The sequence below is a fragment of the Mus musculus genome, chromosome 12, assembly GCF_000001635.26.
Source record: "Mus musculus strain C57BL/6J chromosome 12, GRCm38.p6 C57BL/6J".
Classification (NCBI taxonomy): domain Eukaryota; kingdom Metazoa; phylum Chordata; class Mammalia; order Rodentia; family Muridae; genus Mus; species Mus musculus.
The window spans coordinates 118259929-118272201 of record NC_000078.6 but is presented as its reverse complement, the minus strand read 5'-3'; the positions used below and the strand labels follow the sequence as shown (position 1 = coordinate 118272201).

Below are 12273 nucleotides of genomic sequence, written 5' to 3'. Positions count from 1 at the left end.
AGGCTTTGGAATGATTATTTTTATTCATTTAGTAAATAGCTGTTGAGCTTGTTAGGTGCCAGGTGCTGTGGCACCTTATATAGAGAACCTAATGTGAAAGATCTATATAGAATACATACGTTCAGTGAGAGACATTGGGGGCTTGAAATTCTAGTTATTTATCCTAGTTATATAGGATAACTATATAACTAGTGTGATAATGCACTTAAATACAAGAACCTTCTCCTGTGAGGACCTAAGAGTCCTCCTCTTAGGATGTAATTCTTGAAATTTGTGAAGAAGCTTCCCTGGAGGAGGTGATGCAGAATAGCTCAAGATTCACGGCTAGAAACTAGCCAGGTTGATAGAGAAAAGACATTCATGGTCAAAGGACTGATTCATATAATAGCATGATGTGATCAGGGAATTAAAGGTAGCTTTCTGCTGACCAGAACTCCTTATATAAACATGGCAGCAAGGACCAGGCCATGAAAATTCTCCCCTTAACAAGACAAGGTTAAACATCCTGAAAGTACCTTTCTGTGCAACTTATGTGGAATATTTGTTGCCACATTTACATATTAGATGGCTCAGTATGGATAGCAGGTGACAGGAGGCTGTACTTGTTTAAAGAAGTTGAAATAAGTAGAAATAATTACAAGGATGAAAAAATAAGTGTGTCTTTGTTTTCACTAAGTGCTCTCTGTCTCTCTCGCTCTCTCTTTCCCACCTCTTTCTTTCTCTCTCTCTCTCTCTCTCTCTCTCTCTCTCTCTCTCTCTCTCTCTCTCTCTCTCTCTCTGTGTGTGTGTGTGTGTGTGTGTGTGTGTACACATTCATGTGGATGCCAGAGGTGTTAGTGTTGGGCATTTTTCTCAATTGCTCTTTATCTTATTTTTTGAGACACTGTTTCACTGAACTCAAAGTGCACTGGCTGGCCAATGAGTACCAGTGGTCTTGCTTCCCCCTACTTATCACATGTGTTAGAGGTACAGACATATGCAGCTGACGTTTTACGAAGGTGCTTTCCTTCCTAGTTTAGGGATATTCCAAGGAGGACTGTCTTTAGACACCTGACTTGAAAGGCAAGTAATACTGTGCATATAGATCTCTTATGTTTCCAGACCTGAAATAATAACCCTAATTCTCAAGGAAAGAATGTGCCCATCTTAAAAGAAAAATGCACAGCTCTGGATTCAGGCTAATTTAGGTTTATATCTGTGTTTACTACTCAGGGTAGTGAATTTGAGAAGTCTAGATAGCCATCTTATGTTTTAGAAGAGAACGTGCAATGGCTAAGTATAAAATAAGTTTCATTCTCTCAATTTAGTCAGTTCAGTAAGCATAAGTGAATTATATGGCAGCTTTTTTTCTGGATTGGATGAGGGTGACATACCTTAACAATGTCTCCCTTCCCTAATCCAGAAAACACATAAGCTGATTAAGACTCATCTGTTTATCCTCCAACCCTAAAGGGAATTGTAGTGGTTTGTTAATCTGGAAATTGGCTATGTAAGCCAGGCTGACCCTGAATTTATGATCCTCCTACCTCACCTTCACCACCACTGGAATTACAGGTGTGTACCATCATGCTAGGATCTTGGATATTTTTAACTGTACACTTTTTAAAACTTTAATCCCTACCAGCATTCTGCATTGGGGTTAGGCTTTTAAATATTCTCTTCATTGTTTCACATTGTAAATCACTTTCTTGTGTGCAGTGTAGGTATATTGTATACATTGTTTTATTGTGTACATTGTGAGAAATTTGAGTTTATTAATCCTTACAGGTAAATGTTTTACATCAGATTCTGTTTATTTTTATTTTGCTAGAAGCATTAAACATCAAATATATGCAGGTACTCAGGAGATACTTTTGAGTGAATAACTCTTACTTGTATACTGCATTCTTGTGTTCATTAGCTTTCCATTACTATAAAAAATGCCTGAAATAATGAAATTACTAACAACAACAACAACAACACACTAAAATAAGTCATAGTTGTAGAGGTTTCATCCCCTTTCCTTCAGGAGTGGAGAGAATATAGCACATCTCCACTGAACATGTTATGCAAAGCCGTTTACCCCAGGGACATAGACAGAAAAGCCAAGATCCATAATCTCCTTTCAAGGACACTGCCCTGCCCCATTAAAAGCTCCAGCTAGGTCCCACTTAAAGTTCCAACCATTTCCCAGCAGCACCAAGCTGGGACCAAGCCCTTAGCTGGATCTTCAAGGGCCACATTTTAGATGCAACTATAGCTTTTCTCATGGAGAGATGTAAAAATCAGAATGTCTGTTATTAACATCTGTATTATATGAATTTTATGGCTTCACGTTTATTGCAGTTGAAATTTCTCTGGAGTTTTTATTGTATTCTAGACATTGTACTATATATCCTAAATAAATATGCTTCTTCTTCCCAGATCTCAAAGAAGAAACCATACAGGGAATGATAACTCTCAGAGAGGAGTGCTTGCCCCAAAGACTGTTGCCTCTAGAAGTACTGTTACACTGTGATTACTTAGTATCTCATTATTGGTTTTCAAATTGTATATGACCCACAGTTTGTAAATAGTCCTGAAAGTCATTTGTTATTCATTCACTTAATTACAGAAATGGCTTGCCTATTTCTTAATTTTCTCAAGCTGTAGTTTACCTTCAGGAAAACCTTACTCAATGCAAGGTTGTTTTGTAGTTAAGAAACATGATATCCAGACCTCGTGTTGGGCTTGGATATGAAATGTGCTTTAAGAGGACTCATGTATTGAAGGATTGGTTCTCAACTTGGATCATCAAGTTGCTAATAATTTAATTTGTGGGATCATCCATTGATGAGCTCATACTGAATGAACTGTTAGGAGGTGGGGCCTGGCTGGGAAATTTGAATAATAAGGCATGCTTTTGACAGGTAAGTCTTTCTGAGTAGTTCAGTGGCACACATGAAGGCAAGAAGCCAGCTTGCTGTAGTAAGTTCACCATGAAGGTCTTGGGGATTGAATTCAAATTGTCAGGCCTGTTAGAAAGCACCTTTACTCCTGAGCTATTTCAACAGTCTTTGACAGATATCTATTATTCCTGTTCTCTTCCTGTAACTTGATCTCATATCTGATATTAGTGAATGGCTTTATTCTGCCACGTCTGTTATATAATGACATTCAGCATTACTACAGGCCCAGAAACTTGGACATGTGAATTTAAACTGAAACTCCAAACCTCTGAGCCAGAGTAAACTGTTCCTCTGAATTTGTGATCTCAGAGGTTCACCACTGTGACACAAGGGATTCAGGGCTTACCACTGGGACACAAGAGACTGACAAACCCCAGATGCCATTTTGTTTGCTTTCCTACTCCTGTACCACAGGGTTTGTCTAAGTCTTTGAAATGCTTTAATCCAGTCACTTATAACTAACTGATATGGGAATCACACAGTGATTTAACTTATATAACTTCTCATATTATATAACTTAACATATTTAACTTCTCAGTTGTTCACTTTAACCCATGGTTAATTGTAGTGCTATAATTGAGAGCATAAACATTGAAGTTGTAGTGAATAGTGTAAGACTGAGATATTGGGTTAGGAGAGTGTGTCAAAGTTCTCAAGAAAAGGAAACAAGAGTCACTCAAGGTTAGAGGATATCACTGAATGTAGGGAAGAGAGCAGAGTGGAGGAGGAACTCGAGAAGATGCTCTTGGGCAAGTGTATACTGTGGTAAAGTGTTGACTCCATGGTGAACTACGTGCAGTGCTCATTGACTTTAGGGGTGAGCTAGACATTCAATAGGGATGTTGCAAGGATCAAAACTGATGAAAGACGATAGGGCCTGGGTGTCCTAATGTCCAAGTAATTGGGTGGAGAATGTAGACAAATTGAAGAAGTATTCTCAAGGGGGCCAGTGGACCCACATAAGGAATTTGTATGGTAAGGTGAAGATGGCCTCTGAAGTTGGCTTTTTCATATCTGCTTTGTGAACTTAGATATTTTTCATGCCATTTAAAAACTTTAATTTTCAAATCTTAACATGGTTACAGCAATAATAAGTATTAGAATGTTAGTTTATAAAACGTGTGGTAAATTTCTTACCTCATAATAGGTATTAAATAATAGTTTCTGTTGTGGGGGATGGAAAAGATAAAGGGGAGTCAGGAAAGACTTCTAGATTTCTTATTTGGACAGTTAAAAGAGCTAGATTAATTTGTCTGGGTTTTAGACAGATTGCCTCTGAGGAATCTATTTAGGAATGCTTCCTGGCATAAGACAGTGACAAAGTGACACTCCTAGGAGATGTCTGAGTGGAAGAGATAGAATTGGAAAGCACTTGCTTACGCATGACTGTATGAGAGCAGATGAGATCACCCTCACAAGTGATCAAGTTGAGAATCCAGCATCCTAGAGAGCAGCATTGTATTGTGGAGGGGAGAAGAAAAGCAGCTTAGAAAGGATGGTGAGGTGAGGTGAGGTGAGGTGAGAATGCAGTGAGATCAGTAAAACACAGGAGAACTCGGGAGGAGTAACCAGGGGTTAGGGTAAGAGTAAGTTGAAGGTTATCTTTAGGTTTACTAACAATTGAGTTGTCAATTACTTCTGTCATGATATTTAGCAGTGATGGGAGACATACCTAACTCTAATAGTGTAAAAAGCAAACAACTGATGAAGAATAAAGAAAACAGATAAATCTGTAAGAATGTGGGTGTAAATGCTGGCTAAAAATGAAAGAGATGGGAGACATTTCCGATAGAGTTGGAAGCCCAGAAAGCACAGCATCAGGGCGGGATGATCACTAGCCACACAGGCAGCAGAGTAGCCTTGTAATGTGTTGACTTGGAAGAAAGTCTCCTGACCAGAAATGAAGTCCATGTGGTGCAATACTTCACATGCACATGACCGCAACCAGCCATTGACGGTGAGCATGGAAGTTCTGTGTTCAGAATAGCACCCTTTGAACATTTTTGGTTGTATTCTACTCCCCCCCAACCCCCACACACACAGACACACTACCTCCTGGAAGGGTCTGTACAGACTGACAAGACACAGATTAGCAAGATCATAATAATGATCCTGATAATAAAAAAGGTAAATGCAACGGTTATTATTTAGCAGTACCTTCTCATTTGCAAAGATTTTATTTTTAATTATCTTGAGGCACACCTGAGTGTTGTGCCTTCAGAGGCAAGAACAGAACATTGGGATCCTACGGAGCTGTAATACTGATAAGGGTGCTTAGACCTGAACTCTAGTTACAGAAACAGCACATACTTAACCACTGAACCATCTCTTTGGCCTACAGTAAACTCCATGGTTATTGGATGCCATAGGTTTTGGGGGGAAAGGTAGCCTGAGTTGAGCTTGCTGACTTGCTCCTGTATTCTTAGTACTCAGATGAGAAGTTGAGGCAGATGGGTCATAGTCTTGTGAGATTAATTCAAGAAGTGGGAGCAGCCAAAATAGTGCATTGTACTTCTGAATGTGAATATAAGGCAGTAGGACTATTATTGAACAAAATGGGGCATATTTAGGCTTTATTTAAATACCATAAATAATTAGCCACCTGATTGAGTGGCTATGTGTCAGTGTGGTGAGGGCCCAGGGCTCACTTGGTAAGATTACTTGCTGCTCAGGATTTAGGACATGTGTTCAGATTCCCAGAAACCACATAAAATGCTGGCATGGCTATGTACATACCTGTAACCCCAGGGAACTGAGGGCAAGCAACACAAGCATTGCTAAGACTTGCTGACCACCAACTACCTTATCTCCACTTTTATCGAGAGATATAGTCTCCAGAGAATAAGGAAGAGTGATAGAGCAGGACACTCAGTGTCTTCCTCTGGCTTCCACATGAGTGCTGTCTGTGTGCATATACCAAATGCAAAACAAATGGGATGAAATAGAAAAAAAATCGGATAAAACTAGAAAATGATTAAGAGAGAGGAACTATTTCAGACATAGGATTAAGAATGGCATTTCTGAATAGAGGCGATTTGAACTGAAACTGGAACATCACTAAAGAGTCAACCATTCAAAGATCTAGAAGCAAAGGCAACCCTGCTCAATCTGAAGAGTATGTGCAGCAGCCCTCTAAAAAGGAACACTAATTTGTTTTGGAACAGAAGAATAAGGAACAGACTGAGCCAGGGAAAGACAGAAACAAGATAAGGTCTGAGATGTTGGCTCATCGGGGCCTTACATGTCCTGCTGTAGGGTTGGTAGCTTACCGGTAGTAGAAATGATGGCAGCATATTGAACTTGAGTTGCTCAGGGAATCATATCCAGATGAAGAATGTTACCATACTTAACTATAAGTCCAACTATGCCTTGCTTTATATTATTCATCAAAATAATTAGTCAAGTTGTATATACTTTGAACAAACAGAAATATTCACAATATGGAGGCTTGTGGAGTTTGTGAATGATATGACGAAGGACTCCAAGGATTCTGGGATCTATACATAATTCTTAAAATAATGAACTTCGTGTTAGATATCACTGTAACCTGAAAGATGTGACCTATTGTGTGAATGGTAGCTGGACATTTGTGGTTAGAATATCTCATGACTTCAGGGGATGTAAAGAATGCTTTCCATATTGAACTGTGTGCACTTCCTTGGGTACCATGTTATAAGGATTTTGTACACCGTGTGTTCAGACAGAACTCTGTTCCCAGACCTGTTTGTTTCATTGTATATCACTGTGAGTGAGTAATTTGCCAGGGCAAAGTCATACTTAAAGGATCTTTTACGGAGCATTTCAAACTTGTAAATATGCAGGGTACATTAAGGCATAGTAATTATACTTTGTACTTGTATATTGGTTTACAATATAAGATTTTACCTATGAAAAACCAACTGGATCATTAGATGTGTGTCCTCTCCTTTTTGAGGGGTGGAGGCCAGCAGTGGAGATTGAATGTTAGCCTTTGTGCATTGGGAAGCAAGCCCTTTATTACTGAGCTTCAGCTCTAGCCCCAGAAATAGTGTGTGTGCAGAGGGGTGTGCAGACAGACAGGGAGACACACACTATAATGCTGGCTGGCCTGGAAATTGCTATGTAGACCTGGCTGGCCTCCAGTTTCAAAGAGCTCTGCCTCCCTTAATGCTGAGATTAAAGGTATGCACTACAGTACTTGGCAGAAATGATTTTTGAAGTTGATAAGAGGCATGAATTTTAGAGAGGCCAGGGTGAGTGCTTTGCAATAAGAACCAGAGTCTCCAAGTGTTCAGTGATGAGTGCACAGCTGGGACCTCACTTGGGTCACTGCACTTACCATAGGTGCTGAGTCAAAGGTGAACACACTGAACTTTCTGAAACCCTTCCTAACAAAATACGTATTTTCCATTTAACCTACTTCATCTTCAGGTTCAATCCTAAGATTTAACCAACCCACAAATAAAGTATTTGGGCAATGGATGTAGTATATCTCTTCAGCTAAAATTTTTGTGTGTTGTTTTTGTTTTTGAGACAAGGATTCACTATAGAGCCTCGGCTTTCCTGGAACTCACTATGTAGACCAGGCTAGCCTTGAATTCAAAGAGATCTACTTATCTCTGCCTCCTGGGAGCTGGGGTGAAAGGTGTGTGCTATCATACCCACTAACTTCTGAGTTTTTTTTTTTTTAAGAATAAAATATTACTTTTTACATAGGTTGTATTAAATGGTAGAAGTAAACTAGTGATGATTTAAATTCATTGGCGGATGTTGTGTATAAGTACTATGCAGAGCTATGCCATTTTGTGTAAGGGACTTGAGCTTCTGTAGATTGTAGCATATGATAATAGAAAGGGGAGTGACCAAGCCAGCTCAGTCAATCAACAGCGTCTCAAGGGTGGGAGCAAGGATTGAAAAGAAAAGGACAATTATACATTATAACATGACTCCAGCCAGTTCTGAAGCTGAAGTGGGTTTATTTTTCTATAGCCTCCTTTTATACCATTCTAAGAATGTGCAAAGAATATAGTCAGTTCTAGGTCAAGGAACAAGGTAATAAACAAAAAGTCAAGGAACAAACAAGGCAATGAGCAAAGTCCCATGATCACTGGTTCTAGGAGCTTGTCAGGATGTCTAAGATAAAAGGAATGCCACACATTCCTCCACTAAGTTTGCTTGAGCTTTGTATTAACCCAATGTAAATATTCTTATCTGAGCCTACTTCCCTGTCCCAGCCTGAAGTCAAATTTTTTCCCCGGAGCTTGCTTCTTTACTAGCCCAAAGTCAAATTCTTGCCTGAGCCTACTTCTATGTCCTGGCCCAGTATCAAAATCTTGCCAAGTTTCTAGAAGTGGCCCCAAAAGATCTCCACAGGGGAGTCCTGGAATAAACTTCTTGTGGATTCTTAAGTATGGCTGTATTTGTGTTTTAACCATGGGTGTTCCCAAGGAGTGGAGGGGCTCACAGTAGAAGTTGAGATTAATTTTGATACAGCAGTAGAGTCAGGAGTTGTTAGTTGATAATAGAATTTCTTCTTTCTTTTCTTTTCTTTTCTTTTCTTTTCTTTTCTTTTCTTTTCTTTTCCTTCCTTCCTTCCTTCCTTCCTTCCTCTCTCTCTCTCTTTCTTTCTTTCTTTCTTTCCTTTTTTTCTTTTTAAGATTTATTTATTATTATATCTAAGTACGCTGTAGCTGTCTTCAGACACACCAGAAGAGGGCATCAGATCTCATTACAGATGGTTGTGAGCCACCATGTGGTTGCTGGGATTTGAACTGAGGACCTTTGGAAGAGCAATCAGTGCTCTTAACCGCTGAGCCATCTCTCCAGCCCCATAATAGTATTTCTTACTTGATGATGTTTACTGTTTTCTCGGATGTTTAAAGTGCTGCAAGTACAGTTGTAAAGTAAGCACTTTTATTTCACCCTCATTTGTGTTTCCTGACATGCTATATCCTGGTAGTACCACTCAACTCAGTAAGGGAGACAGTGGCTAATGTGGTGAACAGTTCTGTGGCATGAGCTGTAGTAAGGGCTTTGTAAGTATTAACTTACCCTGATGTCAGATCTCTGCGGTAGCATGCTCTTGTAAGTTCATGTTTTCTTTCCAGCCTATGCACATGATGGCTCAGACCTGGAGACAGAGTACTTCAGGATAAAGTCAGCTCATATAAACAGTTTTGTCACATTCCTTCCTAGTTTCCCTAGTAATGAAAGGAAGCTAAGCTAGTTTATACCTGAGACATAGTCTAGGGAATAAAACAGCAGAAACATAAGAAAAAAATAGTTTAAAAATTCTGTTTACAGTATTGACTATATATACATATATAATACATATATGCATACATTTTATATACATAAATATATATGCATATACACACAGATAGGTAGGTAGGTAGATAGGTAGGTAGGTAGATAGATAGATAGATAGATAGATAGATAGATAGTTGATTTTGCATTTAAACCCACTTAGGATGTGAGTGATGGGAGTATCTGCCTGAAACCCTAGTACTTAGGATGCTGAGGCAGGAGGATTGTGAGTTTGAGGCCAGCTGAGTTATATAGTGAGCTAGACCAGCCTTTGCTACATAGCAAGACCCTGTTTCAAAAATATAAAGTGAGAAAACATTCAATTCTGTTTGCATACTAAAAAGTAAAACAAAATTTGTCATTATCAAACACGTTTGCTTTATTGTTTCTGAGAAATACCTGTAATATTTAATCCTTCAATTTATTTTTTATTTCTGTATTTTCTTCTTTGGTTTGTTTTTTTGAGACTGAGTTTCTCTGTGTAGCCCTGGCTGTCCTAGAACTTGATCTGTAGACTAGGATGGCCTTGAACTCAGCGATCTGCCTGCCTCTGCTTACTAGCTCTTGAGATTAAAGATGTGCACCACCACCACCACCACCTTTATTCCTGAATTTTCTTGCCATATGAACTATGTGTTGACTGAAAATTGTAATAAATAGTAATGATGGTTTATGCGCATATATATGTATGTATGTATGTATGTATGTATATGTGTATGTATGTATGTGTGTATGTGTGTGTGTGTATATATATATATATATATATATATATATATATATTATATTTCCATATCCACCCAGGCTTCAGAAATCTCAAGAGTTCTCACAGGATTTCAATCAGGTGGTTATGTTTACATAGAATCCCAGCAGCTGGGTAAATATCGTATCATTAAGCCCTTTGCTTTTTATGTATTGTTAAAAACAAAAAACAAAAAAAACAAAAAAGTAACATTTTAAAGCTTTAAAATGTCCGTATGTATTATTTTAGAAAAAGAAAACATTACAATGCTTTGTTTTTCCGTCTTTTTTTGTAGGTCAACAGCAAGGACAGGATGGAGTGAAAGTCCAACAAGCTACTATAGCTCCTGTAACGGTGGCAGTTGGAGGGATTGCTAATGCGACAATAGGTGCTGTTAGTCCTGACCAACTCACACAAGTGCATTTGCAGCAAGGCCAGCAGACCTCTGATGCAGAGGTGCAACCTGGCAAGAGGCTCCGAAGAGTTGCCTGCTCCTGTCCTAACTGTAGGGAAGGAGAAGGAAGGTAACTGCTGTTTTCACCCTGGCTCTCTGGAATTAAAGCAGTCCTGACCACTTCCTCTAAGCACTGGAGCCTCCTGAGCTTTCTCTCTCAGAAACTGGAATGCAGTGTTACACAGGAGATTAAGTTGGGCTGTTTGAGGCATAGTCCTTTGCTTGTGTGTTGTATAGTTTTTTAATAAATGAATTTCCCCATTCACTTACTAGGTAAAAGCTAGATTTCTCTTGATTTCAGACTGATTCCCAAGCCATGCCGTTTACCCATTTGTAATATATACACTGCACTAGTTTGGAATACACTCACAGTCACACAGGTGTCACCAGTCTGTTTTAAGCTACTTTGTCATCTTCGAAAATGCCTGGCCCCCAGACTCTTCAGCTCTACTTAACTGTTGTCTGTATTTATAGGTTTTCCTGTACTAGACGTCTCATATAAATGAAATCATACAGTATTTGATTTTTTGTGGTGGCCCTTAATCAATGCTTCATTTCTTCTCTCTCTCTCTCTCTCTGTGTTTGTGTGTGTGTAGACAGACAGACAGACAGAGAGTACTTGTTTATCCCATCACTGTCTATACAGCTGAACTCTTTCCTTATTGACCATTTTGAGTAATGCCACTGTTTGCATGCATATACGTGTTTATGCAGACATGCATGGGTGCGAGTGTGTGCGTGAAGATAGAGTTATGAGGTTGTCTGGTAACTATTTAACCATTTAAGAAACTGCCACACTGTGTTTGCACTACTCTGTGTTCCCATCAGCACTTTATGAAGGTTCCGGTTTCTCCATAGACTGCTAGTCCATGTTATTACCTGATTGCTTATGTTTTTTAAGTCAGCTAATAATAAGTCTGAAAGTGCTGTCACGGTGTGGTTTGTATTGAAATTTTCGTAGTGATTAGTGATGTTAATCATCTTTTTGTGTGGTTCTTCATATGTTTGAGGTATAAGGTCTCACCAGTACATGGTTTGGAGATGCTGTTTTCTGGTATTTAGTATGGTCATATACTGTCAAGATGGTGATTGTGTCTTTCAAAGCACAACATCTTTTGAAGTATAATTTTTTGTTTGTTTCTTCTCCTTGGTTGCTTTTGCTTTTGACGTCATATTGAAGACTCCATTGCCAAATCTAATGAATGTTCATAGTTGTTTTGTTTTTGAGTTTTACAGAATTTATTCTGAAATTTAGATAGGATAATACATGGTTTCTTTTTAAAATGTGGTATGAAGGAAATGGGGACCCAGCATCATTTACTGAAGTTTCTTTTCCCTGTTGAATGCTCTTGGCTCCCATTTCTCAAAATTGCTTTAAGTGTTTAGCAACACTGGTGATTCTGTGTGAGTTTTAGCATCAGCTTGTCAATTTCTACAGAGAAGCAAGATGGTATCCTGATGGGAATTAAGGTGAAACTGCAAGTCAGTTTGAGGGATAGTAACGATTTAAAAATATTGAGTCTTCAGATCTATACAAAAGGAACATTTTTCTGCTTAGATATTTGATGTTTTGTTTCATTAGTATTTTGTGAGGGTTTTTTTTTTTAAAGAGTGTAAGTTTAGTATTTAAAGTTATAGATATTCCTATGAAATCTTCTTGATGTTATTATAAATGAAGCCTCCCCCTCCGCCCAATTTCAAGTGTACAGAATTACATTGGCTTTTGGGTATTGATCTTACATTGTAGAATATTGCTGAATTATTCCTTCTTGTAGTTTTCATAATGATTATTTAAGATTTTTACATCTACTGGACTGGAAAGATGCCTCAGCAATAATGAGCACTGGTTGCCGAGGGTCCTGGTTCAA

At 38.6% G+C, this 12273-nt stretch overlaps 1 protein-coding gene across 3 annotated transcripts in view; it reads left to right on the top strand.

Annotated features, from left to right (window-relative positions):
- The window catches only part of Sp4 (trans-acting transcription factor 4), a 69755-nt gene that overhangs the window by 29239 nt on the left and 28243 nt on the right, over nt 1–12273 (top strand). For all 3 annotated transcript variants that reach the window (NM_001166385.2, NM_009239.4, XM_017315007.2), the window contains exon 4: nt 10247–10475. In NM_001166385.2, coding sequence (NP_001159857.2) covers nt 10247–10475 — 229 coding nt within the window. The remainder of the gene's footprint in view (nt 1–10246; nt 10476–12273) is intronic.